The sequence below is a fragment of the Pseudoliparis swirei genome, chromosome 18 (genome assembly GCF_029220125.1).
Source record: "Pseudoliparis swirei isolate HS2019 ecotype Mariana Trench chromosome 18, NWPU_hadal_v1, whole genome shotgun sequence".
Lineage (NCBI taxonomy): Eukaryota > Metazoa > Chordata > Actinopteri > Perciformes > Liparidae > Pseudoliparis > Pseudoliparis swirei.
In genome coordinates, this window is record NC_079405.1 from 24,275,918 (window position 1) to 24,292,984 (window position 17,067).

Sequence of the window (17,067 nt, forward strand, 5' to 3'; positions counted from 1 at the left end):
CACAGGAAAAGTAAAGTTTAGGCTTGTTTTATGCATCCGGTCTCTTTTCAAAATAGACTTAGTTTTACTCAGATTTACTAATGCAATAAACAAAAGTACTTGGTTTGGCTTGGTAAAATGTTGCAGTTTTTCATAAAATAAGCTTGTGTGTTACGTAAAATACCCATTGGCCGTTATTTAAGTAACATAACATAACTATCATGAAGTCAATTCATGAACACGATGCGTCTTAATCATTTAATCTGTACAAAACATGTTTCCAAAGAATTTTAAACTATTCCTTAAAATCTGAATCAGCTGCAGCCAAAAGCATTGGAAGTATGTAAATGATCTTAAAATACTATTTCAACTGGCATGTCTGGTGGGAGCATTTCAGTCTGGTCTGTCCCGATCCTTCACTCACAGTTTACGTTGGAGGACTGGGATTAACTCTTATCTCCACTGGGAAGCTGTCTGTCTTTTGGCCTGGACCCAACATGGACTCGTCTGAGCCCCCGCTGTTGCCACTTCGCCCAGCCTCACGGAAAACATTCCCAAACAGACCGGTCCGGGAGATAGTCTATCAGTTCCCTCAACACACTGTACCGTGAAAATCCAAAAGCTCCAGCGTCTCATAGCTTCATGCTCGATCTGACTATAAAAACTACTGCTTATTTATTCTCACTCCATTTCGAGAGCAAACATTTCTCTGACCGAGGCACCCTCGCAGTAAACAGCCGTCCGCAGACAGGCAGGTTGTTTGTTCCTGCACTGCGATCATAAATCACAGGCGGCAGGTTGGCCCAGAGGTCGAGAGGCTGGTTGTAGCCGGTGGGCTGCTGGTTTGATTCTGTAGCACCGAACACAATAATCCAAGGATAATACTTCCAAGTTACCCTTAACAAAAGCGCTAGATTTCATATCGGCCTTACGCCGTGAACTGGGATATAATACATGGCCATTTACGGCATGAAATAACTCAAATTACTTTGTGAAAAACTGGCCTGAAGAAACAGGTGTTAAAGTAAAACACAGGCGCTCTCCTTCATTTTTCACCCGTGTTTAAGCATGTCTTATCTCTCCGCTAAGAAAAGTATGTAATCGCACGGTGAGTATAAAAACCAGGCTGTATATACACACAGTACAAGGACCTTTGGCGTGAATGCGAAGGGAGTTTTTCCTCCACTCCATCTAAGACAACCCATAACATCAGTGTAGGATTACCTGGAAGCTCAGACTCTCTCTGTCACACTCTTTCCATAAAGTCTTTGATAAGCCCTTGTTTTTAGTTCTGGATAATTCACATTTGGAAAGGTTTAATTGAGCTTGGCATTGCATAAAGCTGGATTTCCGAAGGAGGGGGCACCCATTAGAGATCAAATCAAAGTCCGGGCTGGGCACATCCAGTTCAATTCACATCTAAAATAAATTCAGAAGGTCCACTTTAGGGCCTCTGAAGCCAAAGTGGTAAAAATGGTGTAGTCCCATGCTGTTATTACATAAGGAGTGCGGTGAGAGCTGTGGTCAAACTTCCCCACAGTGGTGTGTCAAATATTCATTTTCATTGGGATCCAGGTCGATTTCCCCCACTTTTACTGATCACTTCTTCGCTCACAGTGTGTTGTAACTTGAAAGTCTTGCTTGTGGTTGTACTGCCAGTGGCCTTCCAGCATTGCTTGTTTTCACAAGTGTTGTGCATATGCCCGAACGCTCACCCACCGTGTTGTAAATATCTGTCATGTCACCTTTTCTAACATGTATATAGTAACATTTGGCATGTTTATCACTTTAATCACAGACATATTTACGTTGGGGGATAAAGCCAATAAGGCCCCCGTGTTAGACTGTACCTACATTGCCAAATTATATTGTTATCCGATATAGTTGCATAAAATCTCCAGATGATGTATGAAAACAAATAAGGCCCTAATCTCTCAAACACATTTAATCTAGCTGCATTTTAAACTATTTTGTGTTACATAGACAAGTAGATGGTGAAGTAAAACTACCTATATGCTCTGTAAAACATTTATATTTTGACAGCAGAACATTTTTTTATGGCAAAAAAAAGTTCTCACATGCGCAGTTAATAGAGCAGTTACGGTAGAGATGTCCTCCATACTTGTGCCCCTTGTAATGCTGCCTTCACTGACCGTTAGAATCATTGCAGTTTACCTATTTAGGTCAGAGAAACAGCATAGGGGAGTTTGAAAACTCTCTTCATAACAAAAGTCCACGTCTCTGGTGTCATCAGTAGATAATTAAATGTTAGCTTATTGCAGAAAACTGTATCTTAATTTTTATTATTATTATTATATATATAAAAAATCTATATACAAGTTCTAACTTTGTGCCAAGTTCTATAACAACATTCAACTTTATCAAGATTATATCAGTTTCGTGTTGCAGTTTTTCAACAATGTTTTTTTTCTACTTGAAAGGTTAACTAAAAGTAGTTTTATGTTTAACGCGTAAAACTTTTTCTAACTTTAGATTACGAGGCGCTCCTGAACGCACCAAAAGTATCGGTCAATTAGTAGAGTTTAGACAGCGAGGAGAGCTGGTAGTCCGTCTGTGAGCGCTCCACCAATGACCAGCTAAAAAAAAACCGCCCCACTGATCCGACTCAGATCCGCGGGGGTGGGGAGTCAACAAGTTTGGATTCGGGACTTCTGGAAGAAAAAAAACTATGGGATTCGAACTGGACCGCTTCAAGGGCACCGTGGACCCGGACTTCAAATGCAACTTGTGCAATAAAGTCCTGGAGGACCCGCTGACGACTCCGTGCGGCCACGTCTTCTGCTCCGGCTGCGTGCTGCCCTGGGTCGTCCAGCAGAGCAGCTGCCCCGTCAAATGTCAGCGGGTCTCCGCCAAGGAGCTGAACCACGTCCTTCCCTTGAAGAACCTCATCCTGAAGCTGGAGATCAAATGTGACAACCACGCGCGGGGCTGCGATGCCGTGGTGAGGCTGCAGCATCTGGCCGAGCACACCGAGATGTGCGATTACGCGCCGGCGATGTGCAGGAATCGGGGATGCGGCGAGGTGCTCGACCCCCGGGACGTGGACGTCCACATGCGGGAGACGTGCGACTGCCGACCGGTGGGGACCTGCGAGAGCGGCTGCGGCTTGACGCTCACCCACCGGGAGCAGAAGTCCGACGGCCACTGCTGCCTGAGAGCCCTGAAGGCGCACAACGGCGCGCTGCACTGCAAAGTCATCAGCCTGGACCGGGAGTTCAAGAAGCAGATGATTCAAGCCAACAAGAGGGAGAAGTCTCTCCTGGCGCAACTTTCCGCCGTGCACGGAGAGCTGCAGATGACAGCTCTGAAATACCAGAAGAAATTCACCGAGTACAGCGAGAGGATCGACTCCCTCACCAAAACCGTGGCTTTTTCCTGCAAGGTAAGCCCCGTTTCTGCATCCCCCTCCCCTCCAATACTCTTATCCACAGTCACTTTCTCCCCTTCACTGAGGCATTCTCGCAGTGTGAAATAACAATAAAACAGCAACATGGTGCAGGCAGTACATCTTCTTCTCAAATATGTATTTTTAATATATGTGTTGACTCCTGGCATCCGGCTGTTTAACATTTTTAACAAATTGATATTTCACAAACTTTTAAACATCTTTGCTTGTGGGATTCACTACTTCAGTTTGCTTGCAGCTCTCCGTGGATAGATGGAATTTTTTTGTTTGTTTACCTCCACCCCCAGATAGACCATGAACATTTCATTAGGGGATTTATCTGAGGCCTGGATTGTCCTCCGTGGGGAGCTTTCAGGCTCCCGGGAGATAGTCTCTTCCCTGTCTGCCTTGAGACATGGATGTCAGCTGTGCCTCTGGCCAGCTGGCAGTAAATGGGTGGAGGGGGAGGGGGGGGGGGCAAATATTTACTGCAGTTCTGTACACAACAAGAGCCAGGCCCCAGTTATATTGCCTCCTAGCAGCACGCTTGTTTGAGGCTCTCTGTCATTGGATGTTGCCCCCCCCCCCCCCACCCCACCCCACCATAATAAATTACGTTGGATGGGTGTTGTGGAAGACACTGGATTTCGTCAACACTTCTTCTAGTTCTTTAGAATTATATTGTTTTATGGATACTGTGACGTCAACTCGTATATAATATGTTGAATAAAAATAATTAGCAATGGTACCCATGCACTTTTACAATACTTAAGTATGAGTACATGTACATTCTAATATGCGGATGCCTTTTGCAGGACATGTTTTCTAGCAAAGTAAAAACACATTAATATGTCTGCTGGTCACCGGTTGATACTGTATCTAAACCTGTGGGCTAACCGTTTGGGATTACTGCGGAAAGTAATAAATAAAGCAAAAGTTTATGATACCGACACATTTAGTTTGACAAGATAATCATGGACACACCTTTTTTAGGAATTTTGAAGTATGAATGCAATCGTCAGAACAAAACAAAAAAACAACTATTGTTAGACTAAGACCAAAATAAATTCCGGTCACATGACTTCACGTAGCCACCACAAATGTCCTCGTCTCTGGCGTAATAACGCTCTGAAGCCTTGTGTAGCCGACTGTTAGCTACTGCCTTTTTTTTTAAAGAAACGTAAAAGATCCAAAATCCACTCGTGGTGTATTCACTGACTTATTTTCTGTCGTAACCACATACCTTATTCCATTCACCTTTACAAAACAAAAGAAAACATTGACTTCATGACAAGCAAACAGGAAGTGCACACAACTTGCATTCTCTCTCGTGGCCATCAGGGGGCGACTCCTCCGATTGCAAAAATAAGTCCGATTGTATTAAGAAAAATAACTCTACTTCTCTCGACTTCTTACTTCACTAGACATTGTAAACATGAGTTCACGGTCTCGATATCTAGTTTCAAGTCTTCTTCAATGCGGCGTGACGTTCATTTAGTAGGTTGTGGAGTCAAATAGTTAATAAAGCAGGGTACGCTTTAGGGCGGGCTTACTGTGATTTCTCTGTTACTCCTACACTTTCCAAATATGGTCATAAAAAAACGTCCACAAACCAAACGTGCGACGTCACAACGACTTCGTCCGCTTCCTAGAACACAGTCTGTGCCTGTTCCGTGTTTGTTCGCTCTCATTCCTGCAGCTCTCTTGAGGAAAAAGCCCAGGAACCCCCCCACCCACCCTGGTGCAAAGGTGTTTTATGGCTCAAATTAAAAAAGCTAATGCCTCCTGTAATGACCAATTATCAACACCATAAAGGACGCAGGAGTTCACCAGTCACTTAATGAATTGAATTAGTGTGCGCTGGTCTCACTGCTGCTGCTGCCATCAGCGGAGGAGGGAGTGGTCCCACGGTAATCTGGTTATGAACTTGTAAAATGTGTCCCAAGAACAGGAGGAGGAACTTCTGATTGGACGCACACCCACCGCTGGCAGTAATGTGGCTGAATCGGGGGGGGGGGAAACTTCCATGGGTTTCTCCCCTCCTTTTTTTAATTGTACACCTTTTTAACTCCCTATTTCTGTCGCCGGAGCGTCTCGCTCCGTTTCCCGCACTTCTTCTTTAAGTGACATCTGTCAAACACTTTCACTCCCGTGTCTCTCTGTCACTCTCTTTTACTTTATTTGTCTCGCCCGGTGGATTTCATTTCTCCGTCACGGGCTCAGTTCCCAGCAAACTGTGTTCCGGTAGGCTGGTTAAATTGCGCATCAAAAGCACCGACGCGGGGTGGAATGGGGAAATGGCTCGTGCTGGTATACAGAAGCTCCCTGGGCCTGTAGCACAGCTGGTTATCATAGTCCATTTGACAGCGGCATTCCACCGCTGAGATATATACGTTCAGTGTATTGGTTCTGCTTATGTTAACAGGAGTCCCTTGTTTCCGAAAACGCCTTCAACACGCATAAAAGACACAAGGATTGTGCCCAGGAAATCGTTCCCGTAAGAGAAAAGAGAGCAGGTCGGGAGGAGGGGAATCTACATTTTGTGGATGTTTTATTTGGGAAAGCTTTTCTTTTTTGTTGTTGTTTTGTTGCAAGAGCGGCTCATTCACTGGGTTCAATCAAGCGGAGAGCAGGATTGTTCGGCGGGAGAGCCTCAAACATGGCAGTCTGAAACGGAGCGTCACAAGTGGGATTAGCCGACGGGAGACGGGCGACTCGCAGACTGCCGCCGACACTCCCCCTGGAGCGCAGCTTTCTGAGTCCGCGACGTCGCTGATTAAAATGTTCTCCGATTTTGTGACTGTTACATTTTCCCCTGCAGGGGATTGCTTTGACTTGGGGGGGGGGGGGGGGGGGGGCAGGTAAATGACATAAATCCCGGCTCCGTTTTTAATTCTAGTGAGCCAGCGTTCACAACACCGGGAACCTGGAAGGACTAAATGGACAGCATCCGCTAACAAGCTCACAAATCTCCCAAACTCCCGAGGCGAGAGGTGTCTCGTGCAGATTTATTGTGGCGTATTTCTCCCAAGAATCACTGTCAAGGAGGGAAATACTGGCCCCGGTCTGCGTCGCTCCTCTCGGCTGAGGCCTCCAGAGCCAGATGGAGGATTTTCAGTGTCTTCTTTTAACATCCAGGCAGTGACTGTGAGGGAGGTCAGGGATGACCTGGCCGGGTGGAATAACTGACTTGAGTTTCCTAAAATAGGCACCGACAGTTTTTTAAAAACGCCACAGCATAACACACACACACACACACACACAGACAGGAGAACAAGAAGCTCAGATATCCCCTTCTGGTTGACGTTGTGGGCTGTCACACTTTCCATTCAGCCTCAGATCTCTGCTCTTCGAACCGACCCGACAGCGGTTTGCCGCCACGCCACGCCACGAAGAGCGTCTCCAAAAAAAAAAAAAAAAAGGCAAGACATGGAGCGGATTCGGCCTCCGCTAGAATTTGATTTGGGTAATCATGGGCCAGATGCGACGAGGCTAATTGCGTTTCTAATTTTAAAGCCGGAGTCTATGAGATCGTTTAACACGATGATTTACCCGGAAGTCACTGATTTTTTATTTATTTGTAAGGAACCTTTTCAAAGAAGGAAATGGATTACGCCGCTTCATACCTTTTTTAGCTTCCGCCATACTTTTGCTTCCCCCTCATAGTTCCTGCTTTATTATGAGTCTGGAAGTGGGTTTTTCGATGCGAGGCGTTCTCGGAAAGTGTGACCGGGTGCTGATGTGACTGCTCGCCCGTGAGCGCGCCAAAGTCACCAGCGAGCGCCGCTTCACTGCCAGCCTGCTTCACTGCCAGCCTGCTTCCCTTTTCCCTCAGTAACAAGCTGCTCCGTTCTTCTTTTCCCCCATTAAAGTTAATGGTGAACGTTTGTTTACTTGACATAGCTTCCATGTGTTCTCCTCCTCCTCCTCCTCCTTAAAAGTGATGTCAGCGTGATAATGTTTTACCTTGTTCGGCGGTAAGGACATGTCATTATTTGTAAAAAAACAAATGTATCGCCATCGGCATATTTTTCTGTTTAAGTAAATACACAACCTCCTGAAGAGATTCACTTCATCTCTTTGGGATTAAAGCTTTGGAAGAGTGTTCACAGATGTGGGAAGAAAAAAAACTCTCCCTAATTACTCTGAGTTCATTTTTAACGGCTCTCTCGGGCAAAATGTGAAAGCACCTTTTGAAATCCATCCATTTAGAGGCTTGTGGCTGAGTCTGTGTATATACACAAGTGGCTGAAATCACTTTTACTTCTCGGCTCAGTTTTCACTTGATGCCCGACTGTCTACTCGTTGACAGTAACGGTTGCAGTCGGTTTAATGTGTCGGTAATGCTGCCGTGACGCGCTGCATGGGGGCGCGAATTCCCCGAATGGCCTGACATGCACATGACTGTCTTTTTGTACATGCCAAGCTTTTATATTTAGTCTCTCTGTATCCTGGAGTGGCAGCTGAAATGACGTTGCTCCATAATTCCCCTCTTAAGTCCTGCTTGGGGAGAAAAAATAAAAAATAAGAGCTGACTCTGCGTGTTTCCCACAGGTTTTCATGTCACGAGTCAGAGGTCCTTGGGTGTATTGATTTACATAGGACAGCAGTTTGTGAGAGGGATGGGCTGTTGGCTCCTCGGACTGGTAACTTCTGGTATTCGGGCCCGGCTACGCCTCGAAGGGTGAGAGTTGGGGCTGAGCGATTTGAGGAGGAATATTAAATTTTGATTTTCTAAATTAAAGGTATTGCGACTGAAATTGTGTTTTTTCTTTTTAAATCTATATTTTTATAAATTTAACTCCTATGCTATGCTTACAGTGTAAAACAAGATCATTTGTACCAAGCATGAGCCGAAACATATTGTTTCTAGATTAACTTAATCAGAAAATGTAACGCTTTAATATTTTATAGAATAGCCATTTGTTAGGTTATTACTAATTAGTCTAAATTAGTGAACTGGTAGACATAACATTTCTTAGGAATAATAGCAATTCTTGTTGTCCTATGGACAAGCTCACAGTAGGCCGCTCCTGTAACAGTGTTTTGAAATCCAACTAACGACCCCTAATGACACTGTTGACGGCTTAAGCTAACATTAGCTTGACAGACGTAGCCTACCGGGCGAGCTGCTTCATAGCCCGGGGCCCTGGGGGGGTCGAGGCGGTGCAAAGCTTTTTTCCGGGGGACGAGTTTAAAATATATATTACCATGAGATTCCAACAACTGTGTCCGCAAGCTCTCTTTCATCTCAACAACTACGGAGCTCACCGTCGGCTAACTGTCCGTCGATTAGCTTGATCTGTTTATCTCGAGAAATAAGTGTTCTTTTGTGGTCATTTTGAGACTCTTTGTGCACATTTTGTGTCTCTTTGTGGCCATTTTGTGACTCTTTGAGGTTAATTTGTTTCTCTTTGTAGCTGTGTGGTCATTTTGTGTCTCTTTATGGTAATTGTGTTTCTCTTTGTGGTCAATGAGTGTTCCTTTGTGGCCATTCTGAGACTCTTTGTGGGCATTTTGTGTCTATTTGTGGTCAATAAGTGTTCCTTTGTGGTCCTTTTGTCTCTTTGTGGTCATTTTGTGACTGTGTGGTCATTTTGTGTCTCTTTATGAGAATTGAGTTTCTCTTTGTGGTCAATGAGTGTTTCTTTGTGGCCATTTTGAGACTTTGTGGTCAATAAGTGTTCCTTTGAGGTCATTTTCTGCCTCTGTGGTCATTTTCTGTCTCTGTGTGGTTATTTTGTGACTGGTCATTTTGTGTCTCTTTATGGTAATTGTGTTTCTCTTTGTGGTCAATGAGTGTGGTCTTTTTGTATGTTACGCTGAGAGCTGAGAAAAAAAACAGTTCATGTCTCTGTTTTGTAGAGCGAACACGCAACCACCACCAATTAAGCTTCAGCAAAGTTGAGCTTCCCAGCTGTGCGTAAAACTTTAATTTCCCTACACCTTGGAAGAATCTGTTAACGATGTGATGTCATTGAGCGCTTGCGAATTTGAGATGTCAAACTGTGATTTTGAGAGAGAATCTACGAATTGATCCGCCCCGTTGTGAAGATATGAAGCCAGGGTTTTCACTGTTCCACCTTCGCACCACCCCTTAATGTGTAGATGAGGTTATTATTAACTTTCTCTCCCCCCCACCCCTTGCTCCGTTTGCAATTTGATGCGTTTGAGCGCCTCTTGTTATCTTCTAATACATTCAATCGTCGGTTGGTCACGTTTTCGTGCCCCGCTCGTCTTCCTGAAGTACCCAGTTCAATCACCCTGTCGCTCACCTGTAGTTAATAATAGATTATCATGTTATACCCACCTGCCTTCACTTTGTTGCACATGTCTCTCCTCTGTGTTGTCTTTAGGAAGGCGAGACTCAAAGCGCGACTGTCGTCCTTCTTCGTGAGGGCGGATCTCTTGGTTTTAACATCGTAGGAGGAAGGCCATGCGCGGTAGGTTGAAAACCGAGCGCCTCGGAGGTTTCATCTCCCCCTGGTGATCAGCCAAGTGTCGTATGGCAACCCTGGAATGAATAGCATGTACACTCGGAAAGCACCACAGGCTCTCTCTGTGCTGACTGACACAGTCATGCATGTGTGCTCCAGCTTGTGGATAGATGGACCGCACCTATTAAGTTTTATTGTGTTTATATATTGGTATGGTTTGGCGGATTTGGCATTACAGATTAAAAAATATATATAATTACTTTTATGAGAGTTAAATATGAGATTGTGGCTTTCACCGCAGTTGTTTTGTCTCTAATCGAGCGGATTTTGGCGGTGAGTGGAAAGGAAAGGGTCTTTTATCCTGGCATAAACCTTTCACAGCCACTATGTTTGCTACCTCGGGGGGGGGGGCTCTGAAGAAAGAGGCATTAATGATGCCACACGCTCCGCTGACTGAAGGCTTGGAAATATCTCAACACTTGGTTACAGCTCTGTCTTCCATACATGGCGCTCCTTTCTGCTGCCGAGGCCCCATCTAAACGGTGCTCCCCCGTCTCCGTTTCATCGAAGCTGCACTCAACTGTGTTACAAGGCTGTTTTTTCCACTACCGCCGTGACGCACTCTTCTAGATTATCATAAACAAATATTTTATAGCGGGGAAACTATAAAAAAAAGATTCCCACATGAAGAGCGTGTTTTTAAAATGTTGTAATTTTTGTATTTTACCGGACTCCACGGTCTCGTAGATTTGCAACCTTTTCTCGCTCTTGTGACAGAACCATGCATCAAACCCCCGACCATGAGAAAGAGAGCGGAGATAATACTTGGCTTTCCTTTTCCCTCGCTAGCCTCAAATCAGCAGTCTGTGTAAGAAGCTATTCATTAAAATGGAAATAGCTAATATCCCCGTAGCCTTTGACACATGCGTTTCATGTGGCCGTTATTCTGGCATGGCTTGGTAAAAGCAATCAGCAAGCCAGCTTTTGTGGTCTCTGGGAGGAATGGTTGTTCTACAATTTTTGAAGATTGGGGCAAGTTGAAAAGGCAAAAGCAGAGAGCTCGTCAAAGAAATTAGCAGCAAAGCATTCCCGTGTTAACACTGCACGAGACCAGAAATAATGAATTACAGTTGGCGTGCGGTGACTTCTGAGGTTTCTTTAAGTATCCCGTTAAATTGCAGTTGTTGCATCTCGTGTGGTTTTAAAGTGAGCGCTGATAGAGATGCGAGCTCTGGCAGTCATGGCCACAACGGTGTTCAATGGATTCTATACCTCACGTCCATCCAGCATGTCCACATGGCCCTTTTTTTGCAGTCCAGAGCGCCACTTCTGGCCTGGGAAGCATCTGGGTGTAAAGCGAACCCTTACGTCCACACTCAAGGGCCGGGTCAGAGGGTCGCTTTACCCAATTTACAAATAGACTCGATGTGGTATCGAGCCGTCCGGATATTTTTGGTTTTCTTGTGCCCGGATTCTGAGCCGGCAGCCTTTGAAGTTGTTTCCAATGTGTAAAACAGCTGGCGGTGATATCTGAGGATTAATCTGAGTAATTCAGCAACTGCTTCTGGGAAGACCGGCACATAACATTCACCCGTTGTTTTTAAAGGTTTGAGCAGCACAAACTAGATTCAGTTCAACATCCACTTTATTGGGGCGCCAGCAGAAGTTTCAGAGGTACCTTTTGGTGATCCGACCTTTCAACTTGTTTGGTGGCGTAAAACTGCACACCGTCTTCCAGGTTTAGTCATTGAAAGTGTGATATTTACTTTACCTGCAATGTATTCCACAGGACGACAGCGACAGCCCTTCGAATGAGGGCATCTTTGTATCCAAGGTCATCGAGGAAGGTCCGGCGGACAAGGACGAGGGCCTTCAAATCCACGACAGAATAATAGAGGTAAGTGGATTCCACCACACTGTGCACTGAAGATGGGAAAGTCGGAATACGTGTCGTCCGCCCCATAAAGATGACGACAGCGAGGACGCACGAAGCCACAACTCAATGTTTATGTTCCCGCGAAAATTGGAGTGCAGCAAACGTGACGCGTTGAATTGCGCATTGGAGATTTTTATTTCAGCTCAAGGAAGAAAATCCTGCAGACGGTAAACGTTTCGACGCGTACTTTCGGACAATCGAAAGCGGGGCACTGCTGCAGATGGGCCGGTTCTAACCTGAGGCGAGGCCGCCTCGTCTAAAAAAAGGGTCCGGTGTGACAAATCCCACCACGGCAGAGCTGCCGTGTCGCAACCTTCTCCTCCTGGCTGTTAAATGGATTCTTGTGCGGGAAAAGGTCGGCTCGAGGGACGCATTGAAAAAAACTCGACATCGCATAAGTTGCCTATACGCAACAGCTGTCAAACAGAATGCCACACAATGGCTGCATTGAACGAAGAGGTTCTGTGTGGATCGCAAATGTGTGTTACCGTGCGCCGCACAATGACAAATATGGTCCATCGCAAGGCTTTTTATTGTCAGACCTCAGCGAAATTGCTGATGCGACACGTTCGTCCTTGGTTCTCGTCTCTCCCAGAGACGAGTCTCCAAGCTCTCCCGACAAAGGGCAGGTTGGGCCAGCGATTCTCTCGTGCCTCGGTGAGTTGAGGCCAATGAGAGACTCCATAGTGGAGCTAAAGTGTGAGTTTTTCTGCCTGGGCGTGTGAGGAGGTTTGGGGATCATGTCGACGGGCCAAATGTTACTGTATTCGGTTACTTGAGAAGCTATACTGTGTAGGGTTTCGTGTCAAGATAGCTATTCACCCTTTATCGGCAACAAAAAAAGAAAAGGCACAGGCTGCGCTTGTGTGTGTTGTTTATTATGAGCCATTGTGGGTGAAGTCACGGAATCTCTCTGATGAGGAGAACACATATACAGAGAGGACGCAAAGAGCCTTAGGAGGTGGCGAAGCACCCTATTAAGTGACCTTTTCTTTTCAAGAGGTGTGGGCTTAGCGGACAAAAAGCAACACAATAAATCATCCGTTGAAAGAGAATAAGTATAGGCAGTTCCGAACTGCCGTTCTCTTTTTCACCTGATGGGGAAACCCGATACTGAAGGTGGCTTGGATTTCGAAGGCTCCCTCTTTTGTTTGCCGGTTCAAGCAGAAAGTTCCGTGTCATGGTCTTCTTTTCTTTTTTTACGGCCACAATAGGAAGCGCAACGTCAATACGACACATTTTGCAAGCGTGTGTGGGTTGCATCTTTAACCCGTGGGTGATCGGGTCTGTGAACTCTGGTTTACAGTGGTGAATCAAAGGAATTCAAAATCCGGTTTCTTATTCAGCTCGTAACTCCGACCTATTTAGCATCCTGCGTGGGACCCGACGCGATAGATAAGCTGATGCCTTTTTAAATCATCACCTCAGGATGTTCTTCTTTTCTTCTTCAAGCAAATACTGTACGACATGAGTGGCATAGTTTTAGTACGCTTTTGATGATCCGAGATAGTATTCGTATTTACTGAAACCATAGGTACTTATAGGATCGCAAAAAAAGATCCCGTAACCCAAGGATATGTCGTTGAAGTCCAAGAGTTGCATGCCCGATATAAAAGTTTTAGCTTGAATCGGCAGCAACGAGTCAGTTTAACCTTTTTCAGATATAGTGTCTCTTTTTAAAGGTGTTGGCTCCAACATTTCTTCACGTGCTAATCAAACATCTTCTTGTCAGCCTCATAGTTCCTTTATCTTAAAACTTCCTCTGACATTTTACTCGCCACGTGAGGAACTGAAGTTTAGGATTCACTCTCCTTCTCGCTCTCTTCTGGCCATATCTCGCTAGATGTGCCACTATGTTGACTAGCTATGGACTTTGTCTGTTGGTTTGGTGTCGAGCAAGTTGCTCACAGTGGAGTTTAAGGGGATTTTAACTTTGTGACATCTCAGGAACGCCTGGAGGGGAACATCTTCAAATTTGGCACAAGCGTCCACTCGGGACGCAAGGTTGAACCGATAGGAATTTGGTGGTCAAAGGTCACTCCGACCTTCCCGGAGCACACTTGAATGGAGCGACATCCTTCCCTCACATAGTCATTTCTGACCTACTTTGAATGTTAGGATTAGTGCAGCTGTAAAGATACATTTCAGGAAACTGCTAATGTTTCACGACTGACATGGCCACCCTTATGTTTCCATTGCAGTGGAAAGAAAGAAAGAAAGTGTTTTGACAGCCATTCACAAGGCGCAGCCTCTCACCGCTGCGGGGGGGTGGGGGTACCACCATGACACGTTCACCTGAGGAGGCAGAAATGTTTTCCTCTTCCTTTTAGCAGAGGTGTCAGTTCCAGTAAGTCTATATGGACGTCGCATGTACATGGCGATCCACGGCTCGTCCGTCTATAACAGGCTCTTAGCGGGGGAGTGTGATAGCAGATGGCTGTCCTCTTAACTGAGCTACGGGCTGGTATGAATCAGCACATGAATGCCTCCTTGTTCGGACGTTTTATTATTTTTTTTTACTCATAAAAACCCGAAGCTGCTGTGTTTGCTTTTCGCCGACGCCCCCCACCCCCACTCCCTCCTCCGCGAGCCGAAAAGCCTGAGCACTCTGGTCAGGATCTGCCCGTGTTTGCCACCGGGGATTTTCATGAATGCGCTCTGATCTGGTGCGAAGGTGCCCTGCCCGGCTCCTTCTCAAATCATCAATCTCTGCTTGCATGCCACGTTTGGAGGGTGTTATATTTGCCGTATATATAAAAGTTAATCCTTCAAATTTCTTCAATGTCACTTACCATCGAGCAACGCCGTCAACACGTTCTTTCTTTCTTTCTGTTTTTTGGCCTTCCGTGTTCTTCAAGCCTCTTTTGCTTGCGCAACACGATTAAGCCAATGTCGCAATCTCACAGTGATCGTGCCTGAGCTCTCCGTGTGGAGGGGATGTGTGCCCCCCCCCCGCCCCCCTCTTCCCTCGGAGTGTGAAAATAGGACGAGAATGGAGGGCTGCTGTTGTAAATGTCGCCTTGTAAATCTCCCCGGCAAACATTCTCAGGTCGCAGGGGGCGGTCGTACAGCAACAACTACTTTAAAATAAACTGACATTGCGGGAGGGGGGATGCCAATTGTAATATGGAGGAGGAGGTAGGGGGTAGGAATGTGACCCTGCTAAGACGATGTTTGTATACGATTTTATGTCCACTTGACGTCATTTGAATTAAAACATGAGAGAGTTGAAGGCTAAAATTCGACAGAACAACCTCTTCATCAAGAATCGTTGAGAAAACACGGATGAAAGAAAATAGCGGGCACATACGTGCCGGCATAGTTTAGATTATACAAGTACGCAGGCACTTACCTCATCGTTTAGATACGTGGTGTATTATTTTTATTCTTTTTTTTTGTGATTGACTCGAAGAAGTCTGGGGGAGAAATACCAGGGCTCACTATCGTGCGTGTCTGAAATGCCGAACAGACTGCTCTAAACACCGCATTGCATTATTGGTGAAGAGTTTAAAATCGAAACCTTCATCCTGGGACTCGGATCAGCTTTATTGCGTTTGACACAACCTGTTCCCATGACCATTTTTGCTACGGCTTATGTTAATTAGCAAAAAATCAATGGGCTTTTGGCCTTGGAGCTTGAAAGTTAATTCCTTTTTTTTTTTTTTTAAGTTGCACAAAAGTTGAGAGAAATATTTTTATCTCGTTGGTACTGCGGGAAAAACAATTACAAATGCATTTTATTGTCTTAATATGCAATTCGGAGCTGTGACACTTCTCGAGGTAGCACATCTGCATCTCCTTACTTGTCACTTGGCTGTGTGAGTTGCGAGGGTACCCCACGGTGAGCCAATAAACACCTCCAACCGCCACACCGTTACGTTTAATTGTCAAGTCACCAGAGCCAGATAGCACTTAGCGGTGAATGAAATGTGAAGCGAGCCGCGTCGGAGGTAGGGACTGAAAAGCGCGCATTGTCAATGAGCCTTTATTCCGCCTCTGGTGCCATCCGAGGCACGGGAGATATTTGAGAAGGAAATTGGAAGCGAGACCGCTGGCTTTTTGCTGCAAAAGTAGCCACATTTGCTTTTAGCTTTTAGACATTCCAGATGTCTGATCCCTGGAAGTAGAGAACATCGATTTGTATTGTCTATAGTCTGAAGATAATAGACAATACGAATCAAGCTTTTGCCATTTTTTTCCCCTTCAAATTATTGAGATTACAGCTGATTCTTTGGCGTGGGGTCTCAATCGAGTGTTTACGTGCTCTGAATGAAGCTCTCCGGTTGAGGAGTCGATTCCATGTAATTCGCTCTATCTCTTGTATCGTCATTGAATTTGACAGCGGTTTCCATGCTACGACGTATTTACAATGTCAGATTACAACGGAAGCGTCCGGTGGGCTCGACCCCCACCCTCGCTAATAAGTTGTCACGGCACACGGCGTCCTCGGGCACGGAAATGTGCCCAAAAAAAAGGTTCCCCAGGCGCTAGGTCTGACCCCGGAGGACTGCGCTGGAACAGACACAGCAGTTATTTCCCTGCGGGGAATCACATGTTTGGCATTCTCAAGGCAAGAAGCAGGCCTTTGTCAGTCTCTTTATTGGATTCGGGCCCCTGTGCAGGCAGCGTGTTTATTCCCCAGACGGGTGAGCCGAATGTGGCACCGCTCTGTTTCTCCTGTCCGCCCCCCCCCCCCTTTTTAGACAGGGTGAATCCAACCCCTGTGGGGCTGAGCTAGGGCCAATCCAAGCAGCGAGCCGCATTCCTGTGCCCCCGTGGTCCAGCCGAGGCCGGAGCAGGACATTAAATTAAATCTTAACTTTAAAGGGGTTCCATAATCAGCTTCTGGTGGTAGCCGCTGCCCTTCCGCAGAGCCGGGGGTTTTTAAGAAGTGAGGACAAGCACACCTTTGTTTTCCCTAGCCGCTCTGTGTGGGAGGAGGAGGAGGAGGAGGAGGAGGATGGGGGAGTAAGACGCGGAGTCGTCTCAGTCTAGAAATGGTGTGAGGTGAGCTTAATGCCTCGCCGCAGCCAGAAGGGCTCTTTTGTCTCAGTCCCTCCGCTCCACACGGAGAATATTGTATTTTCCACTCTGGTTTTGAGCAGCTTGCGTCCTCAAAGGCAGACCGGCGCGCTTGGTGATTCTTCATATTTTTTCCCCTCTTCTTTTCTTTTTATGGAGACACACAGTCTGGGCCTACTGTAAAATGCGTTCACTCCGCTCCAACACGGTCCCGACCGAGCAACGGCGTGTTCACTGGAGCCAACGGGTTTAATGTATGGCTCGTAAAAGGTTGATAAATGGACAGG

At 45.9% G+C, this 17,067-nt stretch overlaps 1 protein-coding gene across 3 annotated transcripts in view; it reads left to right on the forward strand.

Moving 5' to 3' along the window:
- Positions 1 to 2,572: 2,572 nt before the first annotated feature.
- The window catches only part of pdzrn3b (PDZ domain containing RING finger 3b), a 91,150-nt gene continuing 76,655 nt past the window's right edge, over positions 2,573 to 17,067 (forward strand). For 2 of the 3 annotated variants that reach the window (XM_056438128.1, XM_056438129.1), the window contains exons 1-3: positions 2,573 to 3,382; positions 9,742 to 9,828; positions 11,612 to 11,719. In XM_056438128.1, coding sequence (XP_056294103.1) covers positions 2,669 to 3,382; positions 9,742 to 9,828; positions 11,612 to 11,719 — 909 coding nt within the window. In that variant the 5' untranslated portion in view covers positions 2,573 to 2,668. The remainder of the gene's footprint in view (positions 3,383 to 9,741; positions 9,829 to 11,611; positions 11,720 to 17,067) is intronic. The other variant, XM_056438130.1, reaches the window with a different exon arrangement.